A 24781-nucleotide genomic window follows, 5' to 3' on the forward strand; every position below is an offset into this window, starting at 1 on the left:
TGTATTAAAACTACTGTCACTAAGATCAGCAATGACTTCAGTGCTACTAAAACCAGCAGACAAGTTTCAGTCCTCTCTGCTTCAGAGCTGTTTCTTCTGCCTGGAATTCTTTTCTTTCCTACCTAGGCCTTGTTAATTCCTGCTCACTTATTAGTAATGTCACTTTCCCAGGAAAACATTTCCAGTCATTGCCTAGGAGCCCCAGACTACTAGGTTCCCAGGTTACAAAGTTTCACAGTACCATTTGCTTTTCCTTGGTAGCTCTTATAACAAATGGTGCTAGATAATTACTTTTTTTTGGCCAGGCTGTACAGCTTGCAGGATCTTAGTTCCCTGACCAGGGATAGAATCCGGGCCCGGCAGTGAGAGCACCAAGTCCTAACCACTGGACCACCAGGGAATTCCCGATAGTTACTTTTTAAATTATTTGTTCTACCTCAGTCTAGGCCATGTGGTCTACGGGGGCTGGGATTTTATCAAGCGTCCTTGTATCTCTACACAACAGTGCCTGCCACGTGTCTATCACATAGTAGGTATTGACGTTATACCCTACTTATGTTGAAAGCACAAATACCCCTCCCACCCCACCCAGATTTCAAAGACCAATTCCCTATGGGTCATGCACCAGAGCTACCTTTATTCCGCTATGAGCCACCCTACCAGGGCTCCTACTTCTCAACCTCCAGAGAGCTCTGCTTCGTTTCCTGTGATGCCCCACAACCCTGAATTGAACTCTCATTGCTATTATGTACACGATCACTTACTTATTGCTTGTATTAAGGTTATCAACATGGATTATGGAATGGAAGACAAGAATCCTATTGATCATGTTCGCTTCTATTGTAAGAGTGAGCCCAGCCAGGCAATCATGATTACTAAAAATCAGGTAACTACTTAGGTAAAACAAATATACGACAGTGGCATTTGGAACTTCACAGTAAATTGCATTTTACTTTCAGGTTGAGTCCTAAAGTCAATGTGTACTGTTTAAAAAAAAAGAAGCAGAAGCATATCTTTAAAATTAAAGTATACCTGATTTTGTGTAGCCTAGACCATCTTAAGAGCCAGTTTATCCTGTTTGCTAAACACAGAAGAAAGCTCTGTTTTTTGGTTTAGAGGCTAGCTTATAAGTCTGGTGGGAAGGGAGTGTCATATGGTTGAAGTCATCTAAGTGAAATGTGCGTATTTGCAGATCTTCTGTGTGAGAGTCAGTCATCTTCATGTAATTATATCATACAAACCTTTCATCTTCTATTAATGGACATAAAATTGCGGGACATTTTGCAATATGACAGCTGCCTTGAATTCTTTTCTCTGGATTATCACTGGGATAAAATAGCAAAACAACATGGTGCTTTTAATATAACATCAAGCATGGAGCTTAGGAACAGCTGATCTCTCTTCAGTGTGTGAATTCAAGGTGACAGTGAAATTTTTCCTTCTTTAAAAAGGTTTCACAGTTTTTGCCAGAGGTATTTGCTGAGCAGCTGATTCGAGTTTATTGTAAGAAGACGGATAAAAGGAGTCTCTACGCTGCACAACAGCATTTCGTTCAGTGGTGTTTAATCAATGACTTCACCAAGCCACAGGTGGGTGACATTATTCACATATGTTGCACAAATTTTTAAGTAAAAAACGCAAGCAATCCTTACATCCCTCTGAAAAGTTCTCATTTAAATATAGTCATTTGATGAACTTATTTACAAAACAGAAACAGACTCACAGACTTAGAGAACGAACTTACGGTTACTGGGGGGAACAGTAGTGGGGAGGAATAGTTGGGGAGTTTGGGATTGATGTGTACACACTGCTGTATTTAAAATGGATAACCAACAAGGACCTTGTATGGCACAGGGAGCTCTGCTCAATATTAGGTAATAACTTAAATGGGAAAAGAATTTGAAAAAGAATAGATACATGTGTATATATAACTGAATCACTTTGCTGTACACCTGACACTAACACAACATTGTTAATCAATTATACTCCAATATGAAATTAAAAGTTTAAAGTAAATAAATAAAAAAATGTCATTTGGTTTTGGTTTGGGAGAAAAAGGTTTTTCCACATTAAGCTTTCCTTTTAAAATGCCTGAACCTGTGTCCACCAGCAGTTTCTTCCTACAGCAATTGTGAGTGGGTGCTCTGTTTATCACTATTGTCCTAATAATAAAAGTTTAAGATGGTGAACATGTGAATAGTACTTGACAGTGTTCTCACCAGTTGTCTCACCCAGTCCTCCCAGTGACCCTGGGGGGGTGAGATATTGTGTCCTCATCTTGAAGAGAAGGTTACCAAAGCTGAGCTTTAACTTATTTAAGGCCACATATAACTGATAATAAGTTTTCTAACTTATTTCAAACTCAGCATTCCCAAACCTATAACCTATTTAAATTCTCTAGTTGCCAATCCCATAGAGAATGTTGTTGAAATTGTCCCTTATTGACCTGCACATGGTGGGTGCCTGGCACAGAGAATGTGACCAGTTGATATTTGTTGACTGAATGAATATGATTGGCAGGCAGGTGGGAAACAGAGTTCTACTTCCTGGCCTAGTGCTGTCTCTCACAACACCTTAGCTGCTTCCCACCCCCGCCCCCCGTGTTGGGTGCTGAAGGAAACAAAAACCAAAGGTGAGACGTGAAAGAGTAGCCCAGTACATCGGCTCTTTGTCAGATGCCAGAGGGAGGGACACAGGTGAGTCTGTTAGGACTCAGAGCTTTGGGAGAGCTGTCAGAAAAGCCTTAGAGAAGTTCCTTTAGCATTTGTTGTATAGCTGGTTTGGTGGTGCTGAATTCCAAAATATGGAAGCAGCTCATGCAGCTCAATATCAAAAGAAAACAAAACAACCCAATCCAAAAATGGGCAGAAGACCTAAACAGACATTTCTCCAAAGATATACAGATTGCCAACAAACACATGAAAGGATGCTCAACGTCGCTAATCATTAGAGGAATGCAAATCAAAACTACAATGAGGTATCACCTCACACCAGTCAGAATGGCCATCATCAAAAAAGCTACAGACAATAAATGCTGGAAAGGGTGTGGAGAAACGGGAACCCTCCTGCACTGTTGGTGGGACTGTAAATTGATACAGCCACTATGGAGAACAGTATGGAGGTTCCTAAAAAACTAAAAATAGAACTACCATACGACCCAGCAATCCCACTACTCGGCATATACCCTGAGAAAACCATAATTCAAAAAGAGTCATGTACCACAATGTTCACTGCAGCACTATTTACAATAGCCAGGACATGGAAGCAAACTAAGTGTCCACTGACAGATGAATGGATGAAGAAGATGTGGCACATATATACAATGCAATATTACTCAGCCATAAAAAGAAACGAAATTGAGTTATTTGTAGTGAGGTGGATGGACCTAGAGTCTGTCATACAGAGTGAAGTAAGTCAGAAAGAGAAAAACAAATACCATATGCTAACACATATATATGGAATCTTAAAAAAAAAAAAAGGTTCTGAAGAACCTAGGGGCAGGACAGGAATAAAGACGCAGACATAGAGAATGGACTTGAGGACACAGGGAGGGGGAAGGGTAAGCTGGGACAAAGTGAGAGAGTGGCATGGACATATATACACTACCAAATGTAAAATAGCTAGCTAGTGGGAAGCAGCCGCATAGCACACGGAGATCAGCTCGGTGCTTTGTGACCGCCTAGAGGGATGGGATAGGGGTGGGAGGGAGACGCAAGAGTGAGGAGATATGGGGATATATGTATATGTATAGCTGATTCACTTTGTTATAAAGCAGAAACTAACGCCATTGTAAAGCAATTATACTCCAATAAAGATGTTAAAAAAAAAAAAAGGAAGAAAGAAAAGTCTTAGGCAGGAGGGAGGATTCTCCTACATCCAGAAGGCTGGATTGTGTTTGGATGAGTAGCAGAGAGAAATGGGAGCTACACAAAAATGCAACTGGAACAAGTTGGGTGTGTTTGGGGGCCTCAAAGTCTTATTGTTGAGGTGATGGAAACGGTAGAGTCGGCTGGATTGTGGAGAAGCGTGGGTAATCAGCTAAGAAAGATTTACTGTTATGTACGGTGGGCAGAGTATTCAAGACTTACCATGCTGCTGTAATATTTACTTCTGGGTTTTGTCTCCAGCTAGAGTGAGACCAGTGGAAATAAGGAAGTATGTCTGTCTTATGTACTGTAGCTTCTAAGGAGACTAAACCCCTGATGAAGAAGGAAAACTCTAGCAGCAGATGGATTGGAACGTGGAGAGACTGGAAGCAGAGACAAGAGGCTATTCAAGTTCAGCCATGTGGTGATAGTGACTTAAATCCAGATACATTCAGTCAGGGAATGAGTGTTTTCACTAGGCCCTATGTTAGGGGCCAGGGATGGAACAGTACCTGAGACAGTTCCCACAGGTTTCGCTCTATTTGGGGATAACAGACACATGAGTAAATAACAGTCACAATGGTGTGGTAAGTGCTTTGGGGTCAGGGGCAGTGTGGACAGTCTTAGAGGAGCAAAAAGGAGCCGGGTTTAAGTCTGGTTGGTTGGGGAAGGCTTACTTAAAGAGGGACTTGGAAGCTGAGACCTGAAGAATGGGTGAGGAGTCAGCTGGGTAAAGGCGGGTGGGGGGGAGGCCGGAAGGTGAGAGAGAACAGGGTGCATTTAGGGATGGGGCGGGGCACTGTGCACAGTGCTGTAAGCCAAGAGCACCAGAGCAGTGGGAGCCCCTGGGGTGTGTAAGCAGGAAAGGGACATAGTCAGGTCGGCGTTCATAAAGTTCACTAGAGTTGAAATTAGAACGGGTAGAGATAAGGATGTTTGGTAGAAATAGAGACGAGTTTGAAAACAAATCATGTTGACTTGAGGTACGGGTCTTCCGAATATGAGTGTCATGGCAATAGTGTGGCTGCTTTTAATAATAGCTCTATCAAGTCGGATCCAGCGTAGGTCAGCAGAAGAAATGTGATACGGGGCAGGAGATCTGAAAGCTTTAGAAGAGCTAAATGGGCCAACAGCACAGTGAGACAACAGGAGGGAGCTGCTGCCACCTCTAGGGTAGGAGGTGGGAGTCCAGGTGCTGGGCCACCTGCAGAAGCTAGAACCACAGCAGAATCACAGCCACTGTACCCAGCCAGAGGGGTTAGGGGAGAGACACCCTGGCTTCTCTGCCCCCCTCTCTTCCAGCCTCCCACCAGTGCCTCCCATCGGCCAAACCTGACTGGAGGCCAGTAGACACGGGAGCTGGGAAACGTAGTTCACAAGAGCAGCTCCTGTTACACAGCACAGCAGAGGGAGGCGAAGTGTGGATCTGAGAGCAAGTAGGCAAATGAAGGCCACGATATTCTATCACAAGCGTTCTCTTGCTAGTGCAATAAAGGCTCTCACAGATCTGTACCCTCACATAACCTCGAGAATCCATCCACAAGTTCAAGAACGATTCAGGATAGAGTCAGGTGTTAGAGGGCCTAGCTTCTCACACTCTTTGTTTTCAAGTCACTTCACTTTGACACCATCCCTTGTTTTGGGTGGAGTCAGTGCTGATGGGGCCAAAGTTATAGCCTTGATTGTGGAGCAAAGCTCAAGTTCTGCAGGCGCATGCTGTCCTTACCCCCTTTGCCGTCTTACAGGCCTGGGACGTTTATTACAGGGGAGACTAGGAAAGAGAGGAGCAGGGATCCAGTGCAGACCCTCTTTCTCCTGGAAAACCAGGACAGAGTGTGTTCCGTGGAAGTGTGTGAAGGGAGAGGGCCGTAAAACCTAGCCATGTGAAAAGATTAGGTCTGGTGGCTTTTGCTCTGAGGGCTCTTCCCTTGCTAGGACCGTGGCGTTTCTAATTCAGCCCACACACTGAGCATATATACAGTCTGGGGTTTCGCAAGAGTAAGTCTGTCCAGAAGCAATCTGTCTGCAGGACAAAGATACGTGTACCTGAGGCCTTCGCAAAAACCATGAAAACTGGCTTTTCTCTATTTCTAGTTTCTCTCTCTTTGACAGGATGGTGATATTGTAGCTCCACTTATAACACCTCGAAAATCGGAGTGGAATTACACAGATTCAGCCCAGAGTCCAGCTCACACCCGAGAAGCATCCAAATGCAGAGCCCAGCTTTTTCGAGATGGTTCAGTGTGAATGTCTGCAATCAGTTGTTTACAAAAAGCCTCTCCGTCCTCCCCCCAACACAATTAACTTAGGGAATTTGATTACAGAGTTCTACAAATGTATTGACAACTAGTGCTTTTTATTTTATATTTTGAATGTACGCACATGCTAAGTCATTTCTATTTAGAGGAACAGGTATTAGGCAAACTTTATTACATGAGCTATAGAAAGCACTGCCTTGCCTATTTTTAATATTAATCAAAGCCTTTCTTCTTTAGCAGCCAGTTTTCTTAGAATAACCGCTGTTTTATGTACTTTGAACTCTTAGGACATATGATTGTTTTTTAAAAAATTTGGAAATGAGACAAAGGTGCACACTGGAATTTGCATTTGGGATTGTCACGAACAGCCACAGTTAAAAGCAAAACGTAAAATCCTGCGCCCCTGAGGAGGCGCCCATCACCCCAGATTTGAAGAGAGCTCTCCTTGAGTGGCTGGAATATCAGTGAAAGGCACCTACCCTCACCCTTTTAGCCCCCTGTCAGCTGCCCTGTGGGATCAACAGTAGATGAGGGCCAGGAGGGGCTCCAGCGTTTTGATGACAGGCCTGACTGATTTGCTGAAAAGATCTGAGGGCTCTGGCCTCCTCTGAAGTGGGGCATAAAACTACCTTATAGGAAACCCCTAGCCCCAGTGGCAGAGGGATCCCCCAAACCAAGCTGTTCTCTGGGTCAGCTGTGGCTCTAGCCCGTGTTGGTTTCTTTCCTGGGTGCTCACTGCCCGAGCCCTGAGGGTTCTGCCATTGCCCAGCCTGGAGAAGGCAGCTTCCCTCCCACCTGCTCTCTGCATCTTGCTTGGGTGCTGATCAGAGGTCATGACAGGAACCGTCCATCCTCAGGGCTCCTCAGAGCTGGGACTTCATTTTTGCTGGTAGCTGCCCGTGCGGAGATGAAGTGATTGCCCAGTGAGCTCCAGGTTCCACTCTGTGTCTCTACACAGTGGTTGAGCAGCGCTCCTGAACTGAGGGCTCTCCTCCCATACGCACATCCCCAGTGCTACAGAAATTCACCAAGAGCGAAGTCTGGAGTTAGAGCCAAAGCTGGTGGCTGCCAGAGGCAGGGCAGTGGGGAGTGTAGTCATGAACCCCTAACATCTTGTGCTTTGACGCTCCCTTACAAAAGCCTGACACTCCCTGGCAGCCTGGGCCTGGGGAGCCAGCCCTGGCCCTGGGCAAGAGCAAGAGGGAGTGGGGAGGAACTCAGACCACAGGCCAGCGGATTATCCCCAGGGCCTTAGGAGTGCTGCACCTTCCACTGTGTAACCAGGCTCTCTGCTGTAGACACTAGGGTGACAGGTATTTGGAATGTCTGCCGTTGTGCACTATCACCCCTCCCCCATCCCTCAGTAGATAAAGAGTTGACCCTAATTCATAGAGTAGTTAGAACCCTTCTCCTCTCCCACCACGGTGCTGGGTGGTGGGGATGTGGTCACATATGGGCTCATAGAAGCACAAGGAAAGTGGTCCGTGGTACTGGGTCATGTCCGTTTTAACCAAGGTGCCTCTGAAATGTTCAGCAGGGAGAAGCATCCGTCCTAGACTCCATGTGCCCGGACCCAAGGTCAAGAATGTAATGTTTCTCTGCCAAGATTGTTTTATTTTTGCACCTCCTCCCTTTAAATCATTGTTTTACTCTGCAATTTTGTGGTCTCAGTGTTGTATCGTTGTGCTCTCTGAGAAACAACTTGAATCTGTTGTGTTTGCATCTTTTGTTACATACCAGGCAGCTGCACTTTATGCTCTTTGCAACTGTTTTAATTATGGGAACCATGTGCCACTGACAAGGTTAAATTTTTCTTAAGAAACATCTTCACTATTCGTATAAAAACGGAGACTTTAACAGCTTGGCCTCTAGAGTTACTGCGCATTGTCACATTGAGAATGTAAATAGAACTGCAAGTTCAAGTGACTGGTTATTTCATCTGGGTGAGGGAAACAGCTGCAATAAAACGTCATGAATGTATCTCTATCTTGAAACCAACCGTGTCTTCCTTGACGACTTTCTCTCACACTTGTGTGCCCAGTTTTGACCCTTTTGTGCAAAAGAACTGTGTTTGGTCTAGGAATGCGCCCAGATGTTTCTTTATACCTCAGCACTGTGTTGGGTCTTCGAGAGGGGATAATATTAACAGGGCCTATGTTACTTGGTTTTCCTCATTCAGTAATGGCAAGTAATGGCCTGATAAAGAATCTTCTGGAAGGAGACAGGCACTAGCATGGGGAGGGATATGGCTTTCTTTTTTTTTAGTTTTTCTGAGCTCCTGTTTTGCCAGAAAACATATCCTTCCTCCTTTTTAACCTCCCTGAGGTTCCCATCTACAGAATTTCAAATTCTTTACCCAAATATGCATATTGTTCATTTGCTGCTTTCATATTTTCCTCGTGGAATTAAATAAGAGATTTGCAAGCAGCCGGTGGCACACTGGTGGCAGACAGAAAGCCCTCAATGTTCTGGGAAAAGAAGGATGCTACTGGAGTCTTTATTAATTTCACTGGTTGAGTCCTGGTGTCTGTGGCTTGACAATATTCTTTAAGTTAGAATAATGTCCAACACATATAGAGTAGAATCCCATTTTGTAAGATATATATATATATATATATATATATATATATATATATATCCTTGGAAAATTGTCTGGAAGGATATACATGAAATGTTAGTGTTTTGGGGGGTGGTTGAATTTTAGGCAACTTTAATTCTTTTATATCTTCTGGTTTTTCTACAATAAACATGTATTAACTGTATACTCTCTAAAAAGATCATTTTCCTGAGGGACTTTGTGCTGCTCGGGTGAGGTATAAGTGCTTTCACTCCTTCAAAGTCCCCTCTCCAGGAGAACATGGGCTGTGCTCATGCCTGTCTTGGTCCTCTGGCGACGGGAGGCTGTCTCAGAGCCACAGTCCACACTGGGACACTTTGCCATCTGTGTTTCGGACAGAATGGACTGCCCAGGGTGACGGAGGCCTCGTCAGCATCCGGGGGCAGATCCAAGCCCCTGTTGCCCCAGGAAGCTGCCCACCGGGGCATCAGCTCAGGACCCAGGCCTCTAGCTCCTTGATGCAGAACTGCTCCTGCCGGGCCAGCACCTCGTTGTTGAAGGTTGCACAGGGGTGGCTCCCCCCGTGATACAAGTCTCCATCCAACCACAGCCCAAAGTGTCCACTAAAGAGAGAGGAGAGTCTTGGCATCGCTCCCTCCTGGATGCTGACACCTATCGGACCTGCACCAGCGGTGCTTGGCTGCACCGCGACAGCAGCCTCACTTCACCTTTGTCTCAGCTCCCCTTAAACCAATTTATCCTGATTGTTAGGGGCTCGCATGTTGTTCCCCACAGGGTTTGGAGCGTTTTTTGTTTTTTTTTACAGTTCAATGATTTTGATAAATATATGCAGTGGTGCAACCATCACCACAATCCAGTTTTAGAACATTCAGAACGTTAAAGATGGCAATGCTTAACCAAAGGAGGGACTCGCGCAAGCGCGGAGTCTGAGCCCAAAACACGTCAGAGGGCATCCATTCTAATCCCCTCGTTTGACAGCAAACCTAGGCTGGAGCTGGGAAGTGGCTTACTGCAAATCAGCCATGGCTGGTGCGTTCTGTGTCAATCTGCCTCTCAGTGGAGGCTTTTCAGGCAGTTGGGAGAGCAAAGAACTTGCCTGGTACTAAGCAAGCAATGCTTTCTTCTGTACCCTCAGGATAAGAGTTATTCTGCCTGAACTTGCAGGTCATTCCAGAGGCGAGACTAACCTTGTCTTCCTAACGCACTCCATCTCCCACCCCCAAGAGGCGCGCGCGCGCGTACACACACACGCACGCACGCACGCACGCACGCATGCCGGGTTCCAGGCAGATGCCTGCCTTCCTCCAGTGAGTTATGTTCCTACAGTCATGGAGCTGACAGGTAAATCTGAGGCTTGCCCATCCCTTGAATCTAGCCTCATCCAACCATAGGGAATGCTGTTTCCAAAGTGACAGCCTAAGCTGTCACCAACGTAACACTTCGGGGGAGAGTTCACGCCACCCTCTCCTCTCAATATTGACTTAGAGCAGGGTTTAGGGGGTTGGCTAGTGGACTGAGCAGGAGCTGCTGAAGGGAGAGGCTTGAAGGTTAACCAGCAGCCTCCCCATCTTGTCTGGGGCAGCCTAGCTCAGCATTTCCGGACGGGAGAAGGGATCCGAGCACAGACCACCCCGACACTCGAGACTCGGGGAGGACTGAGACACGCACCTGCCACAGCCCATCATCAGTGAATCCAAGTCTCCTTTCACGAAGAAAGAGTTGTTTCCTGTCCACTTGAAGACCTGTGATGATAGGAGAAACCTGCGGTTACTGGGTGAGTCCTGCCCTTGCACTTTGACTCTACACCACTGGGCGGCAGTGTTGTGGAGGAAACAGAACCTCCAGGCCCCAACGAAGGCGCAGGAACTACTCTGGTCTCCAGTCTCCCTGGAGTTCATCTCCTCTTGCCCTCCAGTCTGAATTCCCACAGCCCCAAAGCCCTTCTGTTCTAGGAATAGACCCGAACCCTCTGAGGCTTCCTGCGTCCAAAGCTGGAGAGAGGAGGCGGAAAGTCCAGGTCAGGAGCGGGGCCCTGATTCTACCCTTACTAACTGTTTCCTCCCCTCGCTGGAGGCAACACCAAACCTGCACACTCCCCAGTGCTGCCTCACACCCAGTTCCTCAGCAAGTGTTGTGGGCCCCACCCCAAAGAGACACCCTGACTACCACCATTTCTGTCCCATCCGTCCCCGCCAGTCACTCCTCCCTGGATCACAGCCTCCTAATGGGTCTCAGCTTCCACTGTCTCCTGCCCAGAGCCCATGTCCGCACTGCGGTCAGTGACCTATTCAAAATCCAATCGGATATTAGCCCTCCTCTGCTAAAGCCCTCCAATGGCCCTGGAAATAAAATCCAACCGCTTACAACAGCCGAAAGCCCAGCCTGCTGTGCCCCCGATTTCTCTCCGACCTCTTTTCCCCCTTAACAACTGCACTTCATCTACCCTGGCCCTTCTGTCCCTGGGACACTTGAGGCTATTGCTGCTCTAGGATCTTCATGCTTGCTGACCCCTCTGCGCAGGATGCTCTTCCCCCAGATCCTCAAATGGCCCACTTCTCATCTTTCAGCCCAAATGTCATCCCAGAGGAATTGAAAGTAGCCCTTCCTCCCAGGCCCTGTTCATGTGGCAATATGCCACTGCCTGCCCAGCTAACAGGTAAGCTCTGTGACGGCTGCCTTGATTCCGGCAGTATTCCTGAGACATGGTATAGATGTTTGTTGAATAAACAAATTATTCAAGGGTCGATTTAGCTAATAAAAGGATTTTTATAAGGCTGCAAAATATAGCATATTATTGCCTGTAATTAGTTGCCCAAAATGCTCTGAGCAACCAAAGGGTGTTAAGCAAGAAAATGGACTAATAAAAGATAAGCCCTGGGCTCAGAACAGGTGAGATAATATTAACAAGTGGCCAGGAGAAGACAGAACCATTCAGCTCCTCCTCCACTTTCCTCAAGGAACATGACCTTCAGACTTGAAGGAGGAAGATAAACATTGCTGCAGAGAAAATTAAGGCCACGTTCATGGTGCTTCTTGGAAGAGCAGTAAAGGAACGGCTGGGAATTCATGCAGAACACAAGAGGTGCCAGAAGACCAAAGACGGGCAAAAATTAACCAATTTTTGAAAGGATGAGGTTCCATAACAGTATCCTGGGAAGACTATAGTGATCCCCTGAAAACAATCATAAGTTCCTTTGAAGAACTTTTTCGGCACTTAGCACCAGGCACTGTTTAGTCACTGGAGAGAACAGCAAACTTAACAGACAAAAACTCCTGCCTCCTGGAATTCCCACTCTAGCGGCAGGAGGCGGGTAAATCAGTAAAATAAATGGTATATTAGGTGGCGACAAAAGCTAAGGGGAAAGAAGTAGAGAAGGGCAATAAGAATTTCTAGGGGCTGGAGTGTTACAAATTTAAAGCAGGCGGCCAGGGAGGGCCTTGCCGAGAGGGTGACATCTGAGCAGCATCCTGAAGGGAGTGAGAACCGACCCACATGGAGATCCTGTGGAGGGCACACTAGGTAGAGCAGTGTGTGCAAAGGCCCTGAGGTAGGAACAGGCCTGCCTGTTTAAGAACAAACCGACAGGTCTGTGTGGCTACAACGGAGTGCAGGAGAGGGAAAGTAGCAAGAAATGACATCAGAGAGAGGCCAAGAGACGTAGGGACTTGTAGGTTATTGTGAAGACTTTGACTTTTCTCTGAGGGAGAAAGGAAGCCATCGGCAGCTTGGAGCCCAGGAGTGATGTGCCCTGACTTACCTTTTAAAAGGCTCACTCCAGGTACTGTGATGACTGAAGGTGGAAGCATTAGGAGGCTATAGCAGGAACACAGGCAAGTAATGATGGTGGCTTGAACCAGGGTGACAGCAAAGGACATGGTGAGAAGTGGTGGATTCTGGATAGCGATAGAAAGAGAAGGAAGAGCCATCAGGATTCGTTGACAGCTCAGATGTAGGGTGTGAAAGAGGCGTTAAGAAGGGCTCCAAAATTTTTGGTCTCGACGGCAGAAAAGATAGAGGTGCCGTTAACTTTGTCAGGGAAGATGGCAGGGGGAACCGATTTTCTGGGAGAAAGTCAGGAGCTCAGCTTTGAACATGTGAGGCTTGAAATGCCATTTAGATCCAACTGGAGACACTGGGTAATGGTTGGATGTATGTGAGTGTGGAGTCCGGGGGAGAGGCCATCAGCACCTGGATGACATGGAAAGCTGTGAGAATGGACGAGACCTCGAAGGAAAAGAGGATAGTCAGAGAAGAGATGACAACCAAAACCTGAGCTTGAGGACCCCATGATGTTAAAAGGTTGGGGAGATGAGGAGGAACCAGCAAAGGATTCTGCCACGGAACTGTCGGAGCAGTAGGAGGAACCTTGTACAACTTGAGGATTCTAGTAGGTGAACCCTGGAAGGCCAGCGGTGGGGACTAATACCCAGCATGGGTTTATTGTAAACAACTGTCCCCTCTCCTCTTCCCTGATAAGATTTCCAGGCTGGCGATGGAGGCAACACAGCAGATATGGTGTGTTTTGCCTTCGGCAAGGCAGTCAGTCCAAGCTTGTGACCTCCTTGTCATGCAACCAGATGCCTATGTTGTTGCATGTATCTGTAGGTGTCTTGCTCTGTGCATGGGACAGGGGTTTCTAATGGCAAACCAATGCACCTGCAACTAGTGCTTCATCTATTTTGTGTTTCCACTCCATTCAACTCCCTTTTCCCTGTCTCCCTCTAGTAAAGCAGCTTGGCAAAACCCCAGTCGTGGTTGAACCCTCCCATCGCGCTCTCCATGCTTGAACCTGAGGAGCTGAATTTTGCTAGAGAAGAGCACACACCGAAATCAGTGGCCTTTGCATTCGCAGTCTCGGACCTCCAGTCAGCCCAGCCTAGCTGCCCTTCTGTTTCTCCAGTTTTCTCCAGCAGCTTCCCTTTCTACTCCTGCCATACCTCCTCTCCCCTCAACCTTCACACCCTCCTCTCCATCCTCACCCTTAGCTGATGGCCTTACCCGACACTTTCTAAGAAAATATAAGCCACTGGGCATGTCTGTCTTCATCTTCCTACCCCCACACCCACAGGGCCACCTGCACTTGGACCAGTTTTGTCTTTCCAGCCTGTATCTGCTGAGCGACACACCTCCTCTCAAGCCAGTCAGTGGTTGCCAGGAACTGAGCACTTTTTAAATGAAGGGGGATGCTCTGCCTGCCACTGCCCTGCTGTACTCCCTCTGTGGAAAGATGGAAGGACACCAGGCACCCAGCACGGGGGATGGAGCTGGGGGCCACTGGGACCCCGGGTTCTTTGTCCTGCCATGGATCCCACTCCCCGCCTGGAAGGTTAAGAACATCACCTTCAGCTGTGGAGAGAAGGAGAAGAGGAATGTCTCGCCAGTACCGTAGAAGCCTTTGCTGAGTCGAATAGCCGAGGAGGAGAAGGCCCCAAACATCTGGAAAGAAGAGTTTGCAGTTTGCCGCTGGAAGGGAGCTGGAGGTCCACTGGCAGCACCACCCTTCAGGCTTGGTAACATAGGCCCATCCTAGAGAGGCTCCTGGGGAGCCTGGGGCAGAGCTGGGGGATGGAGAGGCCCTCGGGGGCCCATCGACATGCATCCCTTCCACTAACACTCCCCGCACGGCTCACCTGGCCATCCTGGTCCCTCAGCACCAGCAGCACCGGCCCGCTGTGGCCCTCCATCTGCCTGTACAGGCTCCGCAGACTGAAGCCGTCCCTCGACGTGCGAAAGGCCAGACTCCAGGAGTGTCCAGCGACTCTCGGGGGGAGGTGGAGGCTGATCTAAGGGACAGGACTGGAGGTGAGTGAGGGTTCCCGGTCCTCCCACCCTCCTCGCCCCATATCCTTCGGGTCCCAGGAGGACTGAGGTTGAACAGCCACCGCTCACCCAAGCACGGTGCTTTGCAGGTTACAGGGTACTTTACTGTTTCCAGGGGACTTTCACGCCAATTAGCAGGAACCCTCAGAGAGAGGGATTAGTGTTCCCATTATATAGATGAGGAAGCTGAGGCTCAGGGAGGTGAAGCAACATGCCTGAAGCCCACATGGGGAGTAAGTGGCAGAGCCAGGATTTGAACCCAGGTCAGAGGGGTCACCTTGGCCCCCAGCAGCCAGAGAATAGATGAGACGCTGAACCCTTCCTCCTAATCCCCGCATCTCATCCTCCCACCCCCACCCCAGCTTTGGCGTCAGTTCCCAAGGACTAGATTAGTTCACTATATCCTTAACCTCCTGGCCCAGGGAAGAAGGCGGTGCTAGGATTACTGGATCATTTTACAAGAAAGGAAGAAAAGCCCAGAGAGGAGAAGTGATTTGCCCAAGGTGACACAGTGAGCAGAGGACAGAGCAGGAGTGACCCTGGGTGTCCTTGGGCCTGTCTGGGGTGGGGCAGGAGGGTGGGACCCTCAGGCTCAGGGCTGAAATCTTTGTACCAGGGACTGTGCCCGAACCTGCCTCATCTCCGAGGCTCCCAGAACCTGGCTGGCTTCTGCCAGCTGGGGCTCCACTGGATCTTCCGGAGCACGAGCTGGGGCTGGGGCTGTCTCCTCCTCGTTTTCCTCACGCTCCTCCCCAGACAGAGCATCCTCCACCTGGCTGGGCTGTGAAGACACAAAGAGGCCTGGTGAGTGGAGGGACAAGGAGACACCAGCCTCCACACGTCCGGAGCCTGAGAGCCTCGGCCACCTCATCCCCCCGGCCCAGGCCCCTGCAGCCATGAGCGCAGCCAGAGGAAGCAAGTGTCAGCGACAGACCAGGCCCTGCCCCGCCTCCAGCCAGCTCCCTCCCTGGCCCCTGCCAGCCATGCCCATCTGATGTGGCCGTGGGCCCTGCGGCTTGTCTGCCTGGTTTCTCTGGATCCGGAGTGGATGCCAGCAATTGCGTTCTAAGCTTGTGGGCAGGAGAGAAGGGCAGATGACAGCCCAGCTCTGGGAGCCGCAGCTGTGCCTTTGTACGTGAAATAACGATAATAATAATAACAACAACAGTAGTGGCTGACGTATGCAATATACAGCACACACTTGACTAGGCCTGTGTGAAATGCTTGCTGTGCGTGATCTCTCTGAATTTCCCCAAGAATTCTAAAAAGAATGTGCTGCTTTTTTTTTCCTTTTGGCCACATACTCTGTGGCTTGTGGGATCTCAGTTCCCCGACCAGGGATTGAACCCGGGCCGCGGCAGTGATAGCACCGAGTCCCAGCCACTGGAGTGCCAGGGAACTCCCGAGAATGTGCTTCTTACTACGCCCATTTTACAAAGGAAGAAAGAAGTCCCTTTCAGCCAGTGAAACAACGCATGTAGTCATAGGTGAGACAGCGTGCAGGTTAGCAGATTCATATAAAATGCACATTTGTATGTGTGTGATGTGTTGGCTTAAAATACAGTTGTGTAGGCAAATCAGTGTGAGAAGGTGTTGCAACTTCGTGTGTTACCTGTCAATGTGTTTGTGAGTGTGAGCTGGGATTGTGTAAATATATGTGTGTGTCAGTGGGCATGTATGGTGGTGTCTTCATTCATTCATTCATTCATTCACTCACTCCATTGAGCTCCCACTCTGTACCAGAGTGTGTATGTGTGTGTGTGTGTGTGTGTGTGTGTGTATGCACGCCTGCACACAATGACTTCGGGGCTTTTCATCAGGAGAGACTTCCTCAAGGACTTCCCTGCTGGCGCAGTGGTTAAGAATCCACCTGCCAATGCAGGGGACATGGGTTCAAGCCCTGGTCCAGGAAGATCCCACATGCCGCGGAGCAACTAAGCCTGTGCGCCGCAACTACTGAGCCTGCGATCTAGAGCCCACGAGCCACAACTACTGAAGCCCACGCACCACAACTACTGAGCCCGCGTGCCTAGAGCCCGCGCTCCACAACAGAAGCCACCGCAGTGAGAAGCCCGCGAAGCCACGGCAGTGAGAAGCCTGCGCACCGCAATGAAGAGTAGCCCCTGCTCACCGCAACTAGAGAAAGCCCACATGCAGCAACAAAGACCCAACGTAGCCAAAAATTAATTAATTAATTTAAAAAACAGCAGGGGGTACTCCATTAAAGGAAAAAAAAAAAAAGACAGACTTCCTCGAGAAGGACAGGAAACTGCTTTCCTATTCCCCAGGTTCAGGCCTAGGGAGGGCGTCCTAGCTGTGCGGGCTTCTGGATAGAGCTCCATCTGGCACCCACTCCGGGGAGGAAGGGATGGAGACAGTGGTCTGTGCTTCCTGAGGGTCTTGGGACCATGGGGCTGGGCGCTAAGGCCTCAGGTTCCTGAGTCCTTGCTCTGAACCCTGGGCCAGCTGAGGAGGGGCTTGGAAGGGGGACACCAGCCTGTATCCAATCCTGGCCCAGACCCCCTCTTCCCCGCCTTTCCTGACCAACCCCCAGCCCAAGCTGGCCCCTTACCAGCCGAGTGTAACGCCAGCGGAGACCTTTCATGCTTCTGTCCGAGCCCAGCTGAGGGCAGTAAGCGAGCCCCCAGCCTTGCTAAGGGAGGCAGCACCGCTTGGTGAGGCCTAAAGATGAGAGGGAGAAACCTGGGGCACACCCGGCTGGCTCCACGCCCATCCGCCTACCCTTTGCTCCCTCTCACCTGTCATTCACCTGTCATTCCCGGGCCAGTATGTCACTGGGTGGGTCTGTGAGGTCAGCTACGCTGGGCATTCAAGGCCACACTTGTAGTTAGCAATTAACACGTTAGCCGTAGATTCTAGCTGTGATTCCCTTCTACCTCCTTGTCCTTCTGGCAGCCTGGCCCATGGACTGTAGCCTTTGGGCAGACTCCTGAGCCCCCAGACTGGGAGTCTGGGGCCTCTGGTTCCCTGTATGACCTTGCATAGGTCCCTTGCACCCCTGGGTTTCCCCACATGTAACTGGGTTTCCCCACGTGTAACATGTAGCACTGTTACATGTTTCCCCACGTGTAACATATTACACTGTTTCCCCTCTGGTTTCTCTGAGACCAGATTATTTCAGAGGCCCTCACAAGACTGACAGCCTGCAATTCAGTTTCCTCTCAAAGCTTGAAAGGGGCCAAGCTAGACCAAAAGAACAGATTTTGAAAACAAAAAAAGTCATTTTTCTAATTAAAAAAGCAATACATGTTTACTGTAGAAAATTTGAGGAATTTAGAAAAGAATAAAGAAAAATACAAAAATATTCATAATTCCACCTCTCAGAGATAAACTCTCAACCCCAAGGGCATTTTTTCCCATCTTTTATATTTATTTCATATATAAGTATATATACACATTTATAAATACATCATACTGTGTATCGTTTCATAAAGTGCTTTTTCAAACTTAACAAATGAAAAATTTCCAGTTACATTCAGTACCCTTTGAACACATGATTTTTAATGGCTGCTTATTATTTCATCACAGGATGTACATCATTTCTCAAATGTCTGACATTTTGTTTGCTTCTAATTTTCTGTGATTATAAGCAAAACTGTAATGAACCTCCTTATTCATAAATCTGATGATATCCTTTATGATAAATTTCAAAAGTTGAATAATGGATCAAAGGGCATCCCCATATTCTTTTTTTTTTTCCCCCCCACACCACGCAGCATGTGGGATCTTAGTTCCCCGACCAGGGATCGAAACTGCACCCTCTGTACTGGAAGCACCGAGTCCCAACCACTGGACCACCAGGGCAGTCCCCATTCACACATTATTAATAAATGTTCCTACAGGGCTTCCCAGTGCTTAAGGCTGACCCATGTCTAGATATCTTTCCGGAATCTCAGGACAATATCGTTCTGATCATCATGTTTTACACCCTTAAACTGCAGATAAGGAAACTGCCACTCAGAAAGTAGAAGGGACTAACCACAGCCACATGATAGAATAGCACAGTCATTAGGAGCACAGACTCTGGAGTCAGGGAGTTTAAATCCTGGTTTTTGCCACTTCCTTGCTGTGTAACGTTGGGCAAGTTACTGAACATCTTTGTGCTTCAGTCTCCCTATCTGTAAAATACTAATACCTGTCTACCCGATGGGGCTGCTGTAAGAGTAAATGAAGATAATGCCTGAAGAACTAGGATGCTGAGCCAGACCTCCATCATCCTGTTCACAGTTCCTGGTGTTTGCTGAGCACTGGACAAATGACAGTGCTATGGCTATCCCCCGACATTGCCCCTTTGCGAGATTCAGGGCTCAAGTCCCGGACAAATGGCCACTCAGTCTCCACCCGGGCACCTCTGGGGCAGAGAGTCACTCAGTCCCTTGCAGGGGTGAGTAGCTCAGTGGAGAAGGGAAAGGCAGGAACCGTGGAAGAATGTACTCACCCTGCTGAGTCGCAGCCTCAGGTGACCTCCTCCAGCCTGTCCAGCCCGATGGCTTCCCTAGTGCCTCTGCTGGATCCCACAGAGAAGGGGCCACTTCCAGAACTGGCCCTGTCCACCTGGCGGTCTGTACAAAGCAGTTTTAGCTCTGCACCCTGGTCCCCCAGCGGGCAGCTAGCACCTCTGCCCCAGCCGGGCTCCAGCCCTCCTCCCAGCTCTTATACCTGCCCAGAGGGTGGCAGGCCTTGGCCCCGAGCCTGCTCCGGTTCCAGCTGGAAAGGCCTGGCAGTCAGTGTCGTCCATCAGAAACTCAAATCCCACAAAAAAGACCTTGTCACCTCAGGCCCCCAGTTCTGCCACCACCAGCCCAAAGAGGTGGGGTTTACTCAGCTCCTTGTCTCTAACCTGGAGCCTCTCACCCACAGCTACTAGGTGCCACGTGGTGCCTGAAGCCCATCACATAAGGCGCTTCCTTAAGGGGTGCAAGTGTCCAGGAAAGGGTCCTTCTGTGGGGTCCCCAACAATCACCCTGTGCTGCAGGGGAGGCCCGGGGCTGGGAGGTGAGAAGGGGCAGCCTTGCTGGTTTCCCACTCTCACACGGGATGCTGATTCTTTCCTCATTGGCCTGTCATGCCACGGGGTGAGGTCATGTCCAGGAAGCCCAGCGTCCGGCATACAGTAGGCACACTGTCAGTGGGGTACTTCTCTATCCCTGGCTCATAAGGGGACTTAAGTGAATGCTGTTGTTGAAACACAGAACCTCAAATTTGGAAGGGGCTTCAGCCAGTCCCAGAACAAGCGGCCTCCACCCAGGGCAGGAACTCCTGAAAAATTATGCCCACCAAGGGTCCCTCAGCGTGTTGGGTGGGTAAGCCCACTCTCTCCGGTGGCTCACTCCAGCCTCACAGACCTGAAAGAGACCCCCTCCTGCTGGCTTTGGTGGAAAAGACTCGGGTCCCCAGATCCTCTCCCCATGACCAGGTCTCCTGGGGCAATGCCCGCTCCGGGAAGGTGGGATATCAAAAGGACTTGTATTATGGGGAAAACATTCAAGTGAGGAGCCCTGTTGCTACCCCAAACATGGCTGTTGCTGTATGTGTTTGAGCTGTCAACAGCTCGGGGGTCACACGTCTGGCCTTCCCTTCTCTCAGGGCCCCTCTCCCAAATCTATTTCCTCCATGCTCAATTCCCGAACCTTTGGGCACTTTGGGAGGCCAGTGAGATGTGCCTTGCTGTCCCATTCTTCATCCTCAAGTCTAGGAATGTGACCTGGCAGGAAAGCCAGTTGCCATGTAATTGGCCCCTAAAAAGCTTCCACGATGAGATTCTAGGCACCAGCGTGTTGAATGTCCCAGCTCTGCCTTGCAGCCTGTCTTGTCCTTTCTCCACCAGACCACAGGCCGCCTCTCTGAGAACTGCAACAGTCAGAGCCAGGAAACAATTTCCATGTCCAGTAAAAGGGGAAAAGTTTAAGCGACCCATGGAATATCCCCTCTGTGGATTATTTCTAAGTATTAAAAGTGATGTTTGCCAAGAGTTCATAAATGCACGGGGAAATGCTTCTGCTACTCTGTAAAGTGAAAAAAGCTGGATATAAAACTGGATAGGCGGCACAGTTTCAGCTCTGTGCTTTGCTGAGTCGACTGGCTTCACTCTGATCCTCGGATGGGTGCATGACATACCCCTTCACACATCCTGAGAGGTCTGATTTCTTCTCTGGTCGCTGTGACAGACGGTCTTTGCCCTCCTCACACAAGCTCCACTCCTTCGGCTGCTCACTCAGCCGGCAACTTTATTCTTCACCGAGAAAACAGAAGCCATCAGTCACTCCCTCACCTTCCCGACAGACCCACCTGCATCTCACCCATCTCTTCTGCCTTCCCTCCAGGACAACGGAGGAAGGGCCCCTGCTGCTTTCGAAAGCCAGTCCCCTGGGCCTCCCTGGCTCTGTCGCGCTCCGCTTCTCCTGCCCCGCTTCTCTCGGCCTCACCCATCTCTCACCGGCCCCTCTCAACACAACCGTCCCCGCCACGACTGCTCTATCCTCTTCTCCCTACACTCCACCTCTACCTCTTCTTCGCTCTTCAACCCCCTGCCTTTGGCATCTGTCCCTACCACGCCTGCTCTTGCAAGGTCCCCAGCAGCTTCCGTGTCGCCCTAGGAAGGGGACACTGCTCTCATCTTCCTTCAGCTCCTATGCCGCTTGACAGAGCGATTCTCCCAGACAACACGCTGTCTTCATTTCCCTCCGCCCTCATCGGCCACTCCCTCTCTGTCTTTTGTGGCTGGCTTCTCCTCTCTTAACCACTTTCTAGAACCAGGAATTCCCCCCCCTTTTTTTTTCAATTTTCTACTTTATGAAAGAAATAATACATGGATACAGTTTTATTTAATAAGATTCAAACAATTCATGATAGATGTTTTGCGAGCAATTATTAAAGGCCCTCTTCATCTGTCCTCTCCCAATCTCATCCACTCCTAGAGGTAACAACTATCAATCTTTTTTTTTTTATTTTTAAATTTTATTTTATTTTTTAAATTGAAGTATACTTGATTACAACATTATATAAGTTACAGGTGTACAGAATAGTGATTCACAACTTTTAAAGGTTATACTCCATTTATAGTTATTATAAAATATTGGCTATAGCGGAGCGGCTGGGCCCGTGAGCCGTGGCCGCTGAGCCTGCGCGTCCAGAGCCTGTGCTCTGCAACGGGAGAGGCCACAGCAGTGAGAGGCCCGCGTACCGCAAAAAAAAAAAAAAAAATTGGCTATATTCCCTCTATTGTACAATATGTCCTTGTAGCTTATTTTACACAGAATAGTTTGTACCCCATACTCCCCTACCCCTATGTTGCCCCTCCCTCCTTCCCTCTCCCCACTGGTAACCACTAGTTTGTTCCCTGTATCTGTGATAGAACCAGAAATTCTTTATTTTATTTTATTTATTTTCAATATTTTATTTTATTTTATTATACAGCAGGTTCTTATTAGTTATCTATTTTATATATATTAGTGTATATATGTCAATCCCAATCTCCCAATTCATCCCACCACCACCCCCCTGCCTGCTTTCCCCTCTTGGTGTCCATACATTTGTTCTCTACATCTGTGTCTCTATTTCTGCCTTGCAAACCGGTTCATCTGTACCATTTTTCTAGATCCCACATATATGTGTTAAGATACAATATTTGTTTTTCTCTTTCTGACTTACTTCACTCTGTATGACAGGCTCTAGGTCCATCCATGTCTCTACAAATGTAGAACCAGGAATTCTTAACTTCCTGGTTTTTCTTCTCTCTGTAGACCCTTTCTCTATGTGACCCTATCTGGTCTCATGGATTTAAATATTGTCTAAATGCGGATGACTCTTCATGACTCCGGACTAACTGCTACCCTGGGCTCCACACTCATAGGTCTCTTGCCTATATGACTTGGATGTCTCCACAGACATCTCAAACTGATAGGGTCCAGAAAGAACTCTCCATTTCCCCCTCTAAACCTGGTCTCTCTACCCCCGACCACATTTAAGCTGTTTTCCCTGTCTTGTTAAATGGCACTGTCACTCATCCTGTAACGAAAGCCAGTAACCTGGGAGTTGAACTTGACTTCATTTCTCTGATTCCTCACCTCCAACCAAGGGTGTCTAACTCTTCAAAGCTCCAGAACAGATCTCAAAACTACCCCTCTTCTTCCCTCTCCACTGCCTCCACCCTCATCCAAGCCACCGTTACCTCTCAGAGGCTGGTTCAATAGGCCCTTTACCCATCTTCTAGCATCTTCTTGCCATCAGCTAGAGTGATCTATTTAAAACACAACTTAGATTACACCTCACCCCTGCTTACTCCAAAGTCCCTGGTGGCTTGTCACTGCATCAACAATAAAGCCCCGGGCTTCCCTGGTGGCGCAGTGGTTAAGAATCTGCCTGCCAACGCAGGGGACATGGGTTCGAGCCCTGGTCCAGGAAGATCCCACATGCCACAGAGCAACTAGGCCCATGTGCCACAACTACTGAGCCTGTGCTCTAGAGCCCACGAGCCACAACTACTGAGCCCGTGTGCCACAACTACTGAAGCCCGCGCACCTAGATCCCATGCTCCGCAAGAGGAGAAGCCACCACAATGAGAAGTCTGCTGCAACGAAGAGTAGCCCCCGCTTACTGCAACTAGAGAAAGTTGCACAGCAACGAAACCTCAATGGAGCCAAAAATAAACAAAAATTTTAAAATATATATATATATAAAAGATATTTTAAAAACAAACAAACAATAAAGCCCTGCCCAGGGCTGCTGAGGCTCCTGCTGTCCAGTCCTGCTCTGTTTTGTCCTTCCTCTATCACCCATCAAGTGCCAGTCATTCTGATCTTCTTACTTCCTTAAACATCTATCAAGCTTGTTCCTCCTTCAGCCTTCGCCCTTGCTGTTCTCTCTGCCTGGAATTCTCTTATTCTGGCTCTTTGAGTAACTCAGTTTAAAGGTCACCTCCTAAGAGAGGCCTCCCTGACTACCCTATTTAAAGCAGGTTCTGGGACTTCCCTGGTGGCCCAGTGGTTAAGAATCCATGCTTCCACTGCAGAGGGCATGGGTTCGAACCCTGGTCAGGGAACTAAGATCCTTCCCGCATGCCACGTGGTATGGCCAAAAACAACAACAACAACAAAAGCAGGTTTCCCTACTAATTCTTCTAATTCTCCTTCAGCCAGTGGTTTGTATAAGGAATATAACCTTTATTTTTTTTTAAATCACCTCCTCTTTGGAGCCTTCCAGGATTTACTCTCCATTCAGTTTCCATCATGTTGGTCAGTTTAGCCACTTGAATGGGAGAACATAAACTGTTTTTCCACTGGGTGATCAGCATCTTCATTTTGTACAATCTGATATATAATTCTTACAATCATTTAACGCTTCATGCCTTCTGGAGTAGAGCTTCACATGGCACACACTGTGTGCCTGAGCTGGACACCACCCAACAGTGTAGCACAACAGGCTCTGAAGCTGGATGGCCCTGGGTTCCAATCAACCCCAGCCCTGCCACTTCCAAGCTTTATGACCTTGAACAAGCATTCCAGTTATCCATTGCTGCGTAACAAACTACCCCCTAAATTAGTGGCTTAGAACAACAATATTTTGCAGTTTGGGACAGCTCATTTCTGCTCCACTTGGCATCAGCTGGGGCAGCTCCAAGGCTAGGGGCTGAATCATATGAAAGTTCCTTCTCTCACATGTCCGGGGCTTAGCGGGGACCGGAGCTGGAGTTGTTGGCTGGAGCACCTTCACGTGGCCTCTGCATGAGGCTTGGGTTTGCTCCCAACATGGTGGCTGCGTCCCAAGGGAGAATGGATTGAGAGAGAGACAGAGACTGAGAGACACAGAGAAACAGAGGGCAGAGAGAAACTGAGCTGTAAGAGCCATATTGCCTTTTATGACCTAGTTTCACACTGTCACTTCTGCCATTCTCTATTGGTTGAGGCAGTCACAAACGTCTGCTCAGGTTCAAGGAGAGGGAACATAGACCACGTCACTCAACTGGAAGAGTGTCAATGCCACACTGTAAAAAAGAATAATTGGGATGAGCTATATATTGCTGAGCCTATCTTTGGAAAATATAATCAGCCACAAGAAGTTCCTACCCTTTCTGAGATCCTCTGCTGAAGTGTTGAGCACACAGCCTGGCATGCGTGCCCAGGGCTCAGGAAAACCCAGGTGGCCTCCCCGCCTGCATGGAGCCAATTCTGGGCCCCTGGCTAGTCTTACTCCTTTCGCTGTTGCCCTGGTCTGACCTGAGTCCAGAGCCTCACCTTGA

The 24781-nt window shown here is 48.6% G+C and overlaps 2 protein-coding genes and 1 long non-coding RNA gene across 4 annotated transcripts in view; 2 read left to right on the forward strand and 1 right to left on the reverse strand.

Moving 5' to 3' along the window:
* SAMHD1 (SAM and HD domain containing deoxynucleoside triphosphate triphosphohydrolase 1) overlaps positions 1-8110 on the forward strand; it is a 62896-nt gene extending 54786 nt beyond the window's left edge. Inside the window, exons 14-16 of one of the 2 annotated variants that reach the window (XM_060124605.1) lie at positions 782-886; positions 1452-1589; positions 4180-5972. In XM_060124605.1, coding sequence (XP_059980588.1) covers positions 782-886; positions 1452-1589; positions 4180-4203 — 267 coding nt within the window. In that variant the 3' untranslated portion in view covers positions 4204-5972. The other variant, XM_060124604.1, reaches the window with a different exon arrangement.
* A 1058-nt stretch (positions 8111-9168) lies between these two features.
* TLDC2 (TBC/LysM-associated domain containing 2) lies at positions 9169-17128 on the reverse strand. The gene is made up of 5 exons (XM_060124606.1): positions 17096-17128; positions 15155-15304; positions 14334-14486; positions 10371-10444; positions 9169-9304 (listed from the first exon to the last, which is right to left on the reverse strand). Exons 1-5 carry the CDS (start codon positions 17126-17128, stop codon positions 9169-9171), a joined length of 546 nt encoding a protein of 181 aa, XP_059980589.1.
* Positions 12307-14921, forward strand: LOC132506132 (uncharacterized). Its single transcript, XR_009535718.1, has 2 exons — positions 12307-14213; positions 14355-14921. It is a non-coding gene; the product is annotated as an uncharacterized LOC132506132 (long non-coding RNA).
* Positions 17129-24781: the final 7653 nt, after the last annotated feature.

Source organism: Lagenorhynchus albirostris, chromosome 15, assembly GCF_949774975.1.
Source record: "Lagenorhynchus albirostris chromosome 15, mLagAlb1.1, whole genome shotgun sequence".
In the NCBI taxonomy this organism is placed as follows: Eukaryota; Metazoa; Chordata; class Mammalia; order Artiodactyla; family Delphinidae; genus Lagenorhynchus; species Lagenorhynchus albirostris.